The 14,907-nt window shown below is 35.2% G+C and overlaps 1 protein-coding gene across 2 annotated transcripts in view; it reads left to right on the forward strand.

The window, feature by feature from the left end:
- The window catches only part of LOC128552849 (uncharacterized), a 34,740-nt gene extending 21,090 nt beyond the window's left edge, over nt 1-13,650 (forward strand). For both annotated transcript variants that reach the window (XM_053533911.1, XM_053533912.1), the window contains exons 7-9: nt 674-850; nt 9,283-9,358; nt 11,142-13,650. In XM_053533911.1, coding sequence (XP_053389886.1) covers nt 674-850; nt 9,283-9,358; nt 11,142-13,504 — 2,616 coding nt within the window. In that variant the 3' untranslated portion in view covers nt 13,505-13,650. The remainder of the gene's footprint in view (nt 1-673; nt 851-9,282; nt 9,359-11,141) is intronic.
- The last annotated feature ends 1,257 nt before the right edge of the window (nt 13,651-14,907 follow it).

The following is a 14,907-nucleotide window of genomic DNA, read 5'->3' on the forward strand; positions in this document are numbered from 1 at the left end:
GGTATTAAACAAACACATAAAACAGATATTATAAATATATGCTGGTTCCTTTGGGTTTGATTTACCGTCTTTATGTAATTTAAAATATTTTCACTGTATGTGAGACTTTTTGTTCTTAATTTAAGATAGTTTATAAAAAGTTTTAGTATTAAACATATGTTGATCACATGTTTGATGTAGTGTGAGTGAAATAACTCCATTTATGTATTTGATATAACACTAGTGTAAATTAGTAATTATCATTTTGGCGTTGATGTCGTTTCAAATATAGAACACATTGGTCGAACTGACCTTAAAGTTTGTCTATTATAGGTAAACAAAAGCGAATTTTCGAAGTTTCAGCAGAAAAAGCTAACATTATGTTAAACAGAATCTTACATAGTCCACTTAGAAGTTATTAAACGCTTTGAATAAATATGACAAAATGTTCGACAGAGCCGCACATTTTATTAGTTTACCTTACTCGTTTAGTAAATAAATTCAGTATGAAAAGACATTCGTGTAAGATCCACTACGCAATTGTTATTAATCATTGGAATAGACAAAAGATATTTATAATATCTATAACATAGATTTATTATTCCTTCATATTTTAAAACTAAAATTCCTAATTGATTAAAAATGTTATTTTTAACTGTATTCATCGTTAACTATTGGTAAATTATCATTTTAGCTCATGGACATGCAGAACCCTTTCGATATAAATACGAAAGTTGAAACCGATGTTTTGTTGTACATAAGACAAAGTATAAAGGACATAAATCAGAGTATTAAATATTCAACCAACAAAACGGCAACAAATGAAGATAGAAGTTCATCTGAACAACCGGATGCTTCCAGACGATTTACAGTAAGTAATTGTGTATTATTAATTATAGTTCTTGCATGCTGAAAAAATTTATACAGCTGCGTATCTTTATCAGTCTATTTCCTTATTATATACCTTGCTATAAATAGTAATGGATAAGCAAAGAATAGAATTCTGTAACCCAGGCCAATAACAGGAAGCAGGCGCAACCGCTTATCGGACCCCATGGATGTATGATGTCATTTTTGACGTCATTTTACTCTGTGCCATTGCGTTAAAAAGTTCATTAGCGTCGGTATCCTAATTATATATGATTAGATAATTTAAACAATCATTATTGTGTATACGTACATGTATGTGATAAACTATTTATATAAATGACGTGCCTTACGTGTTTACTAGCACTCCAAAACCTTTGTCTGCTCTCGGGCTACGCCATCGTGCAAATATAGGTCCATTCGTCAAGGCACGACATTGCCGTTTAATAAGTGTATAGTATTATTTCGAAAATATTTGCACAATTTGGCCAATTCCTAAATCTATTACTTTACAGTCAGAAACAGTAGATCTTACAACTGAAGTGATGCACTATAAAACTAGATATGATATTATTATAATTAAATACATAACTGTACTGAACATTCATTTGCCATTTATACCGAGCAAAGATGTTTGTTTTATTACCTAAAATAAAATGGATACTACAGGTTACAGTATATGGCCATGCTTTATGGTTCAGAAACAATGGGAACATCATCCGCTTTCAGTTCTAAAGGCAGCTGTCGCATATATTTTTCTGTTGTTCTTTTAAGAACTCTTTTCCGTGCCTGCTATTGCACGATAAATCTGTTTTAGTGCAGTTTTGAGTCTTATATATTGATAAAGTTTGGGGAATGTTTGCTTCTTCGACCTAGTTTCACATTATATGAAAACGTAAAGAGGTCCTAAACAAATAAGGGGTATGGGAATAAAAGCTTTGCAAGACAGGTCTTTACTAAAACTGCAGAACTATTAGATACGTTCTCTACTGCGTCATTTCAAATGTTTAGGACGTCTCAATGTCTCATAATGGCACTGTTTCTACATAGTTTGCAAAAAGCAGTAAACATATAAACTGAACAATGCTTCAAACGGAAGAAACAAAAAAAAAAAGACTACTACTCATGAAGAATTATATACGTATTATTATGGGACAAAAGGCTTTCAAAAACTATGTGCTATTTCAATTGTTTGGGAAATCTTTGTTTCAGTTACATACCTTTTATAATGCATATTCTAACACGACCCGATTTGTTTTCCTATTAAACAAAGAAGGCTGAAAACTGTGTGTAATTATTCAACAATTCATTTTTCTGACGTTACAATTATTACGCCATAGCGTTAGACTGGAAAAGAAATCAGCAGAAATCAGGCAAATAGTTGATGGATATCGTCAAAGATGTACATAATAATCCTTGATAACGTGTAAGAATCGAAATAATATATCTCAAACAGTGATTTGCTGCGCCCTCGTGATATAATTCCTACCCACCTAAACTCCAAACAATGACAAATCACAGTTTGGGATATATTGTTTCTTAAGCAATTTGGCAACGCCCAAACGGGGGTAAACTTTAGCATCCGTTTTATTTCTATGTTTAAACAACATACACACTTGACCGGTCTAAAGGATCATTTTTAAGAAATAATTTATAGCAAAGCCGTGTTTTAACACAATTTATGCACGATTGGTTGTTATACGTCGGGCGTAATAATTGGACCAGAAATAGTAATACGTCATGCGGAAGAGTTCAGTTTGGTCACACGGTCGAAAATGATGGCGATTTTTTCTGCAAAGCGAATAATCAACTTAGTATGTGTGTAAATTAATCAAGATAAAGCGCTATTTCTAGATGCAAACATGGCGCTAAATATCACGTCGACCGACGTGACGTCAACATAATACTGTTGTGATAACTTAAGCATTTCTAGTCATATTAGAATGTATTATAAAGAATTCTAACATGGCTCGAATTGATTTCCAGTTAAACAAAGAAGAAAATCAAGCGCTGTAAATCCTGCGATAAACAACGGTTGACGCGCGGACCGGTAAGAGAGCATTGTGACGTCAATTATGACGTCATGTGACCGTCTGACGTCCGATACATTACTCCTCGCGTAAATGAATTCCAGCATAATATCTATTGAAATATATCAACGTGCATGTCAGAATGAAAACAATCAAGGCCTTCTTGTGATTTATCGTCTAATTTACCACGGTTCATCGTTTAAATGCTTCAGTATTTAACCACTCGGGCTAACGCCCTCGTGGTTCAATTCCTACGCATCTGAACTCTGAACCGTTGTAAATTAGACGATAAACAACGCGAAGGCCTTGATTATTTGTTAAATATTAATATACATGCATTTTGACTGCTCCATGTTTTGAAAGAATATTTTCGAAGCTTTCTTATGTCACTTTTGCGACCTCTGGCTCTCAGGAACTGGCCAAAGTGTGCTATGTACTAGTACTACGAACTATTACGGGCATATGCACAGTTCAGCATCCAACAATGTATATGTTTAGAAAATAATATTGATGATTTTACTTTTATATGCCCGTTTTGAAAAACAGACGTATTTTGTGATGGTGTGTACATAGTCCGGAGTATAACTTGATTACCATTCAGGTTATTGACTTAAATTTTGCATATATGTAGAAAGCTGGTCGGTAGGTCAAAGTTCAAGGTCACAAATGGACCTGAAAGGTCAAATCTGTTTGTCCTATATCGTGTTCGGATCATAACAATTACTATTCAAGGTATTGACATTAATCTTGGCATACAGGTAGATGGCAATGAGACGATGTATAGAGTATAGAGCGCATGAATCAGGCTGATACATCTAAGGTCAAGGTCAGAGCCAGGTCAAGTTTGTCCGCCATATTTCGTGTCCAGAGTATAACTTAATAACCAGTCTTGGTATTGACTTCAAACTCGGCATATAGATGGACGGCAAAGGTCATGGGACCTGGATAAACTTCTTCAATTTCTGTTATTTTCTTTCTTTTCGTTTTCAGATTTTAAAGTTTAAGTCAGAAAGTAAAATAGCTACTTCAAAATTGGCATGCTCATTTGGGCACCACTTAAGGAGGATACCTATTGTTTTAGTGGTCAATAAGAGGTGACAGTGACCCGGAGGCTGATAAAGTTTCCGGACTCTATGTTCTGTATAATAGCTACGACTTTCAAACTTGACACAATGACTAAGTACAGTGTACCAGCATTTAAAGATCCCTATTGCTTTGTGGTCAGTGACTCAAAGTTTTCTGTCACTAGAACCTGATTAAACTGATACTTGTTCAGTTTCCGGTCTTAAGTCACGAAGAAATTCGGCTTTTAAACTTTACCCAATGACCAATGAAAGATATCTATTGATTGATTTTTGGGTCGGTGGTTGACAGATCAGTGATGTAGGCTATTGCACCTCATCACCTACAAACATAAACTCTTTTCCCTTTTAGTTCATTTTCTTGATATTATTTCTTATTATCCAACATCATTTCTAAACCCCCCACACACACGCACGCACGCACGCATACGCATACATACTAGCCCTCATTTCCAATTTTTTATAATTTTTACTTTCAATATAATTTAGTTTCTTAGTTTTATAGTGCAATGGATCCCCGTAAAAGTAAAATAAATATACTTACAGTTAATTATATTTTTAGAGTTACTCCCCATTCCATTAAGTAACGGCTGACAACTCAGTCCGTCGTCCGTCCGTCCTTCAGTCTTCCGTCCGTTAACAATTTCTCGTTATCGCATCTCCTCAGAAACTACTGTGGGGATTTTGACCAAACTTTGTCAGAATGATGTATTGGTACCCTAGTTGTGTTCCCCTGAAAATCAGACTGGTTCAACAATTTTTGAGTGAGTTATGGCCCTTTGTTTATTTTCATAATTTACTCATATTTATATAAGGAAAAACTTTGAAAATCTTCTTGTCCAAAACCACAGGGCCTAGGGCTTTGATATTTTGTATGTAGCATAATCTAGTGGTCCTATACCAAGATTATCCAAATTTTTTCCCTAGGGTCAAATATAGCCCCGCTCCGGGGGGTCACATGGTTTATATAAATTTATATAGGGAAAAACTTTGAAAGTCTTCTTGTCCAAAACCACAGGGCCTAGGGCTTTGATATTTTGTATGTGGCATCATCTAGTGGTCCACTACCAAGTTTGTTCAAATTATCCCCCTAGGGTCAAATATGGCCCCGCCCTGGGGGTCACATATAGACTTATATGGGAAATAACTTTACAAATCTTCTTGTCCATAACCTACAACATTCAAATTTGGACCACATGTATAGTTTTGAGTGGCTAGATGAACCTTGACATGAGTTGACATTGATCTGCACCTAGTGACCTACTTTCACATTATTGTAGCTACAGCCTTCAAATTTGGACCACATGCATAGGTTTGAGTACCGAAATAAACTTTGACCTTGACATTGACCTAGTGACCTACTTTCACATTTTTGAAGGTACAGGCTTCAAATTTGGACATGCATAGTTTTGAGTTCCGAAATGAAATTTGACATTGATTTTGACCTAGTGACCTACTTTCACATTTCTCAAGCTACAACCTTCAAATTTGAACCACATGCATAGTTTTGTGTACCGAAATGAACTTTGACCTTGATCGTGACCTAGTGATCTACTTTCACATTTCTGTAGCTACAGCCTTCAAATTTGGACCACATGCTTAGTTTTGTGTACCGAAATGAACGTTGACCTTGAAATTGATCTAGTGACCTACTTTCACATTTCCCAAGCTACAGCTTTCAAATTTGGACCACACGCATGGCAACATGCACAGTTTTTTGTACCGAAATGAACTTCGACCTTGATTTTGACCTTGAGCTAGTCTTGAAATTTGGAACATTCAAAAATGGCTCAATGGTGGGCGCCAAGATCACTCTGTGATCTCTTGTTCATTTTGTTCTCATGAACAGTCTCAGTCGAACTGAGTCTGCTAGTATTTTGCTTGGCTGTGCATTCTTCTTCCAAACGATCTTCTTATATGATTTTTTGGTTCCATTCAATCGGATGAAAGGGTAAATGATGCTTTCAAGGTTACCAGAGGACAGCAAAAGCTTTAAAGTTTACTTACATTTGCTGAACACACTGTTTAAACATTTGCAAATAGCATTCAGTTACGCAACACCTATTAGATTTGGTGGCATATATATAATTTTTAATAAAGCTTACGTGTACATGCCTATTGTATATTTGCCCTTGTTTTGATTGACTCCTACTAGCAATACCCTAAGTAGTCCAATTAATTACAATTCTGACTTTTAAAGTCATTCAAATTTATAATATACCATATGTTTTAAATAAGCTTATTTCTATGCTTTTAGCTTATCTTAAAGCTAAAGTACTCCAGGTGAGTTGTAGTGATACTTCTTTGTCTATTCGTGCGTTGTCTACAGTTTAAATGTTAACATACAATTTAAGTTAAATCCTAATGAAACTTTGATTGAATATTGGTCTTACTAGTCTCAGACATGTTTGAAACTGGATTATCTGTGATCAAAAACCAGATCGTTAGGTCAAGTTATAGGAAAGCTTTGTTAACACTCTAAAGACCATATTTTCTATCTTGTCTATATGAAACATAATGCTTGTCTTTTCTATGAAATCTATGTAAAGTTAGAAACGGAATCATCTAGGATCAAATCGTAGGTCATTAGATAAAATCATAGGAAAGCCTCATTAACACTGTAGAAGCCATATTTCTACTTGATCTTTTCAAAACACTGTCAAAATTATTGTAGTCATGTAATCTAGAATGTTTGGTTTTATGAAATGTAGGATATGTGCGAAACCGAATTATCTGAGGTCAAAACCATAGATCACTACAATAAATCATAGAAAACACTTGTCAAAACCCTAGAGGCCACATTTTTCGCGAGCTATAGACTATATGTTAATTTGTAGTTGTGAGACGTTTCATTAAAAAACTACATTGAGGAATTACTTGCGAAAATGTCATCAAAATTGTTATTTTCCCATACAGTTCCATTAAAAAAATTTTGTGTGAGGTTCAAGTTTTTCAAATCAGACTAGTAAAGAATCAAGCACATTACCATTTGTCTATTTTGTTAAAGTATAATCTGAAGTTTTGAAAAATCATGGTTTAATTTAGTTTTGCATTGAGGAAAGTATTTGATGCCAACGTTTTAATATAACTTCATAAAACGCATTCTCCCAACAAATGACTTCCTACATAAATATAAAATAGCAAAATCGGGACTTTTGTAACATGAACACTGAAACCGACATTTACTTGCAGTAATGCCTCGGTCACAAAACCGTACGATGTCCGTCCGGTTTTTAAAAATCGTACGAGTCCACCAATTTCAGAATCCTTACGGTCTCTGTACAATCGTAGCGTCTGGTCACAAAACCAACGGGCCTCGTACAATCTAGAGGATGCAATCGTAGGATATCTGTACGGACATCGAAGGCAAGTCGTGCAGAGCTCGCAAGGAGCCCGGCCGTACCTCATACGGTGCTCGTGGGTTCGTACGGCGTTCGCACGGCACTCGCACGTTCTCCGCACGGTGTCCTTAATATCTCTTGCGATAGTTGTGCAAACATCGGCAAGCCTCGCAGTTTTCCAAATCTGCACGGACATCGTGCGATGCACGTACGAACTCTTATGGGGCCCATGCGGTTCCCGTACGGGACTCTTGCGAGCTGCTCCCGACTTCGAAAGTCTCTACGAGCTCGTACGAGTCAAAGATATCCGTACGGACGCCGTACGAGTTTGCCAAAATTCGACTGAAAACCTACTCGTACGGAGCTCGTAGCGTTCTTGTGACCAGGTCAAACATTCTGGTCGGCAGTCACACGTTTCTTACATAACAGCAATATAATAAAATCTGTACGAAGACTCTTTGGAAGCATAGAATGCAACCATGCACAATAATAGCATACAAGGTTTGATGGAGCCTGTTCCTGACAGTAATTGAAACGTGCAATACATTTCACGCCGCTAGCACCGGTTTAAATGGGATTCTTTTACACAGATATTGAATGAACAATATAACAACTCTGAATCCAACGGGGACACATTTTACGGCCGCTCTACGGCACACGAAGACTGCGGTTGAGATATTTTATAAAACATGTAAGAAGATCATTTAGAAGCATACAAATTGTATGCAAAATAATAGGTTGCAATGTAAAACAAATTTTATTACGAATTTTATCCTAATAATCGCCAAATACGTCTTCTTTTATTGCAAATTAAATAAAAACAAACCCTCAATTTGCAAATAATAATTAAAATTGAAAAAAATGAACACTTACACATAAACCTAAGTTTACTTTAAAACAACTGAAAAATGAAATCCAAGAATTTCATTCTAAGTATGTTTTAGTTCCAGCAGAAAAGGTGGCCAACAATATTGTCATCATTTGACGCCTACATTATAATAATGTTTTATGAAAGGAACTAAATAGCATTAAAGCTCATACATTAAGTCTTTCTGTTGAACATCATCCGGTAACTGATCAAATTACTAAAGTTTCTAATTTAAAAATTCATATATTACCAACAAAGTAACTTCCAACCATGTATTGGATTTCTAACTTGCATAAACAACCATATAAAGCTCGTTTCTTCGCTAACTCAAGCTCTTTCACCACTACAAATATGTTTGGTTATTACTGCATTGTTAAAACTTATACTATGTGGATGTGTGACGAAGTTTGTAAAGCCCTTTCCTTTTTTATTGAACAATATTTACGTCATGTTTGGGAATGCAGTTTTCAGATCAGTATATTGGTATTTCCATGGGAACAAATTGTGTACCCCTTGTCACAAATTTGTTTTTATATTGTTATGAAAAAACTTTTTGCCTTTCTCCAGATACGCAGGGAGACGTTATTACTGCAATTATTAACCTCATCCAGTCAACATGCAATGCGCACAATCCAGGTCTAAGATCAAGACCACACTTATAGTTTAAATATTTGTCCGCTCCATATCTTCTTAACCATTGAAAGGATTTTCATAAAAAACACCATTTATTAACCTCGTCAAAACAACTTGTAGAGTGTACAAGTCATAGTCACACTTGAATGTCAAATGTAATAACCACTTTTTGCTTCCAGTATATCAAAGAGGCGTTTAGGTGGTATTAATCAACTTAAGTGATAGCTCTTGTTAACCATATTAATATTTCTGTTTACAATACCATCTAAAAAAACTCTTCTCCTTCTTTATAATGTAAACAATTCGGTATTTTCACTGTAGATTCTACTGCCTATTTCGAAAAGCACTGTTTCAGGAAATATAAATCCGAAACGAAAATTTTCGTGTAGCTAGGTAACCTAAACATATTACTTATGTGCGCACACGCACACATTTTGCCTTTAGCGAAATTTGAAGGCATTCTTATTTTTGATATTTTGCAGAGACAGCTGGAGCGTGAAATAGAAGGCATGAAACAGGCCAAAAGAAAGCAGTTAGCAAATGCTGAAGCAATTTTGGGTAATTAAGATGAAAGGCACTGACCTCAAGATCGTTTGACAATAATGCTATATTTCTTAAGAAGGCTTTCAAACTTTGTTTCTGACAAATGATATGTTATGGAATCACCTAAACAATTAATTGTTTTTTACTAATTGTTTCCTTTCAAAATTGAAAAGCACTGGAGGTAAACTGTCTTAATTATAAAGCTTTATATATAACAACTGATACGCACATATTCCTGCATGGCGTGTTGGTCAAGAACGCAGAAAATAATTTATTGCCGAGGCGGTCCAGGTTCGATTCAAGACACTGGCATTTTTAAGCTCGACTATACGAAGTATATGGAGAGCTATCCTACTCACCCCGCGTCGGCGTCTTTCCGCGTCCCTACCTTGGGTAAGCTTTTTTTACACTTTCTCTTTTTTCTCCTTATCTCTGTAATTACTAGATAGATTTGATTTAAACTTAAAACAGTTATTCCTCATCATCACCCACATCATATGGCACAAGGGCCATAACTTTCACACCATTATTTCATGAATTATCCCCCCTTTTTACTTAAAATTTCAGGTTAAAGTTTTGATGCACTTTCACTCTATCTGAGTTATTCCTAAATGGATTTGATTCAAACTGAAAGTAGTTGTTCCACATCATCTCCCACATCATATGACACAAGGCTCATAACTCTGGTACCAATATTTAATTAATTATCCCCCGTCTTTTTACTTAGAATTTCAGGTTAAAGTTTTGATGCACTTACACTATATCTCAATTATTACTAAATGGATTTGATTCAAACTTAAAATAGTTGTTCAACATTATCACTCACATCATATGACACAAGGGCCATAACTTTTGCACCAATAGTTCATGAATTATCCCCCCTCTTTACTTAGAATTTCAGTTTAAAGTTTTGATACACTTTCACTCTATCTCAGTTATTACTAAATGGATTTGATTCAAACTTAAAATAGTTGTTCCACCTTATCACCCACATCAATTGACACAAGGTGCATAACTCTGCCACCAATTTTTCATGAATTATGCCCCCTTTTACTTTGAATTTAAGGTTAATTTTGATGCATTTTCACTATATCTCAGTAATTACGAAATGCATTTTATTCAAACTTAAAGTAGTCGTTCCACATCATCACCCACATCATATAACACAAGGTGCATAACTCTTGCACCAATATTTTATGAATTATGCCCCCTTTTTGCCTTGGAATTATACTTATATAGTGTTTTGATACAGTTTATCTTTTCCACTCTTATTACTTAATATTTTTGACACAGACTCAAGCTATCGTGCAATATTTTCATCCATTGGAGTCATTAAACACTCCAGTGACAGCTCCAGTTTCCTCAGATGTGCCCAGTTTCACTATCCAGCATCGAAATAGTCGAGCGCGCTGTCTCCTGTGATAGCTCTTGTTTGTCTTGATTTGACATCGTTAAGATACATACAGTTTTGAAACAAAAAACCATATTCTAATGTTCATCATATGACCAAACTTCAGTTTTAAAGAAAGATCATTCTTAGCCAACATCTGTAAATCAATGCCTTTAACACTGACTACGGCAATATCTGTGAATACATTACTTATTTCTCATCTTGATGGGATTCTTCATATCAAATACATTGTTATTTCAAACAAAATTGTTTCATTTAATTGTGATCAGAAAATGAGAACTACTGATGTCGAAATGCATGGATTTTGTAATATTTTGAATAGATATTAGTAGACAATAATTGTTAAACAAACATTTTCCTAGATTTACGTATATTGTTTTTTTTCAGATGAAACATTTCCCGGTGAACTGGAAAAAGACCCATTGACAAGACAACTTTATAACAAAGCACTTCAAAATGATAGATCGGAAGAAACTAGCATACAGGTAATGGTGATAGGGTGTTATAATCATGGTAAGACATCATTGGTCAGAAGGCTTCTTGGACAGAAATTAGACGGTAAAGAGTCTACGAATGGAATAGAAGTTCATAGATGTATTGCAAAGCCTAATGGCATGTGGGAAGAAGTGAAGACAGAAGAATTAGAACACAACTTGTTCAGACAACATGCAAAACGTGCTCAGGGCGTACTACCGCCGGAAACTGAAAAAGAGGAAAGTACTCCTCATAACGTACTACCAGATGAAGATTCAGTTACTAAAGCCAGAATGAAAAAATGTGTACATGAACATGACAAAGAAAATGTATTACTTTCCTCTGATGCATCTTACAAAAACCAGTCAAAAAATATTTTCCAGACGTTCACAAAAGAGTTCCACAAGCCTTTGGATACCAAAAGAAATTTAAACGACTTTATAGATTTAAGCATCTTGGATTTAAGCGGCCAATTTACATATTATGCAACGCATCCGATATTGCTTTCAACACGCGCTGTATATATCTTAGTTATTAATCTGAAGGACGATCTAAATGAAATTTTAACCTACAGCGATAATCCCGGGGAAACGCCTACAAAATCGTTGCGAGAATACATTTCATTCTGGGTTAATTCAATTCACACTTTCGTTGGCACAGAAGATGGATATTGCCCGCCAATAATATTAGTGGGTACACATAAGGATGAGATAGATACTGATGAAAGCAAAGTATTTGCTGACGTTAGAGATTTGTTTCAGAACAGTTCTGCATTAAACCATCTACAACTGGAAACATTTTCCGTTTCAAATACTGAAACTGAATTATCGGAAGATGATTTCATTTCTCTACGATCATTGATAATCAAAGTCGGAAAACAGCAGCCCATGAAAAAAATACCTGGAAAATGGCTGCTACTAGAGTATGAATTAAAGATGAGAAGCAAGCACCAAAAAATTATCAAATTGTCTGAACTGTGTAAGATTGCCCTTGAAGTAGATTCACAAATTCTGAGAGGTATAAAGAATGAAGATATGGACCAACTTAAGCTTTTTCTTACTTTCCATCATATAAGAGGTACACTCTGTTATTTCAATGTTGGAAAACTCTCAGAATACGTTGTGATAGATCCTATTTTTTTGATTGATGCATTTAAGTGTCTTATTACATCGAAAAAAAAGCTAAAAGCTCGTTATCCATTGAACAAAATGTGGAAAAAGCTTTGTGATACGGCAATATTAGAACCAGAATTAATAAAGAATGTATGGAGTGGAGACTTTTTGAAATTCCAAAACCTACTGTTACAATTCTTGCAGGGACATCACATTATATCAAACGTTCAAAAGTATAACGAACAACACGATTTTTGCATTGTTCAAAGTGCCGGATATTATATTGTTCCGAGTTTTTTGAAGTCATCGGTAAATAGTGATCAAATAAAAACTTTCCTTCTAGGAAAGACTACGTCAAAAGTATCTCTGCGATATGAAAATATTTCCCAAAAGGTATTGCCTATATTATTCAATAGGATACTTGCAGCATTAGTTGGCAAATGGCCTATTAGCAACTTGGATGAAGTTCCTTTGATATTTGACAATTTTGTTGCTTGTGAACCTAAGCGGGATCATGCGGTTTTACTTTTTCAAGAAGAAAACGGAATAGAATTACTCACGGTCAGTCTTCTCAACAAAGCTGTTAGTTCGGAAATCTGTGATGTTTTTCGAAGATTTGTTGAGAAGATTATGAAAGAAGAAATATATAAACTTCGTTCTAGGAACGTTCAGCACAGTGAAGAACTTTTTTCTGTGACCGTAAGATGTAGAGATTCATTTCATGAATATAAAGGAAGTACATTCACATGTGACCTTCATGAGATAAAAAACAGTGATTCAGAAATCCCGTGTCCAGACAAAAGAAATCATATCGTAAAATCTGATTACATTAGGCAGTGGTTTCCAGACCGAAATAGTATAGTGTCTAGAAGTAGTCAAACAGGAACAAGAAGACTTACAGCGAAAGAATACAGCAAACTGGCCCAAAAAATAGGACGGAATTGGAAACAGTTTGCAGAGACGTTAGGGTTTTGCAAAGATACGATTGAGCAGATAGAAATGGATGATTTTTTACAGCAGTTTAGAGTGTATCAACTATTATTGAAATGGGATGAAAAGGAGGGTGAAAATGCCACATTGGATAAATTAGCAGAGGCCGTTTTACAGACACCGGGTTTATCGGCGGACTTGGATGAGATAAAAAACTTAGTGAACGACTTATGATAATTTTAAAGGAAAATACATATCTGTGTATACTAAGTGGACATTCGTACATACGCAAACTTTATACAGAATAAACGTGACCTTACACTGATGGTATATTGATCAAATTGCCTTTATTATATCAAATAAAACTTCTTTAATACGTACGCATTTTTCGTATATCTTAGATATAGAGCAAACTGATAAATCATAAAATAGTAACATAATACTTAACAACTTTTCTAACGCTACCAGTAGCCTTTTCGCAATAACTTTAAAACTGCCAATGAGAACTGAATAAATATTTCAGGAAATTTAGAACAATATATAATACATCGTTTGATACAAAATGAACAATGAAAAAAAAAATTACTAATCCTACGAAACCCCTGTTTTTCAAAGTCGCCAATTTAGCCAATAATTATGCTACAGTCGTAAATAACGCGAAAGTTAACGGTTTTTAAAAGAAATATTGTTGACAGTTTATAATAAATTGAATTTCGGATTTTTATTTATAACCGCTGTCATTATTATATTTTAATGCGAGTTTTTATGCATGCTTCCAAAAGCCGAGAAATAACTGCTCATGTAAGCATTGCTTTATTTTTCCAAGAAGAAATCGTTTTAGACGAGAAGCGGTGCACGTGAAACTTGTGCTGACTGGTAAGTAATAATTAAAAGATATAAACTTTTGAATTGCGATTGGTCTAATTGAAGGTGGTGCGAGTTACAATGTTGTAAGTATTCATTTACTTATTTTTCGCCAGGAATGATTATTTCGTTGTTGATCGGATTTTTCAAAACCTAAATCAGAAATTTGTATATTTTGTACTTTTTCAGGTTGCAAGAATGCCGAGCGTGCACCTCACCTCAGTAATACGTCTGCTGCGTAAATACAGAACAACAGGATCTGTCCGTGTTCTGCCACGCTAACGCAGAGGACGTGTTAATACCAGAATCCAGGTCAGAAACATTCTGAATATACACCTTCAAGATAGGCAACGTCGAGCTACTGATACATCAAGGGGAACAGTTGGAACCCATGGCCGCCCTATAAGCACCCAAACTGTGCGCAGAAGAGGTTAAGGGAAAATGATGTGCGCTGCAGACGGCCATTTTATGGGATAATCTTAACTGAGCGTTTACATTGGGCTCGTCGTCACTTATGCATGACCAGAGCGGGCTGGGCGGTAGTATTATTTACTGACGAATCACGCTTTAATTTATACGATAAAAATTTCGGTACGAATTTACCAAATGAGAAATGAACGATTCAGAGATATCTGTATAATCGGGAAGACACCATTTGGTGGGGGATCCGTTATGATTTGGACAGGGATATCAATGAACAAAAAAGTGTTGCTGTCAGAATTTGCGGTAATTTAAACGCTGACTACATAAATGAGATTTTCTTCCCGTTTGTA

This window comes from Mercenaria mercenaria, unplaced genomic scaffold (genome assembly GCF_021730395.1).
Source record: "Mercenaria mercenaria strain notata unplaced genomic scaffold, MADL_Memer_1 contig_3220, whole genome shotgun sequence".
In the NCBI taxonomy this organism is placed as follows: domain Eukaryota; kingdom Metazoa; phylum Mollusca; class Bivalvia; order Venerida; family Veneridae; genus Mercenaria; species Mercenaria mercenaria.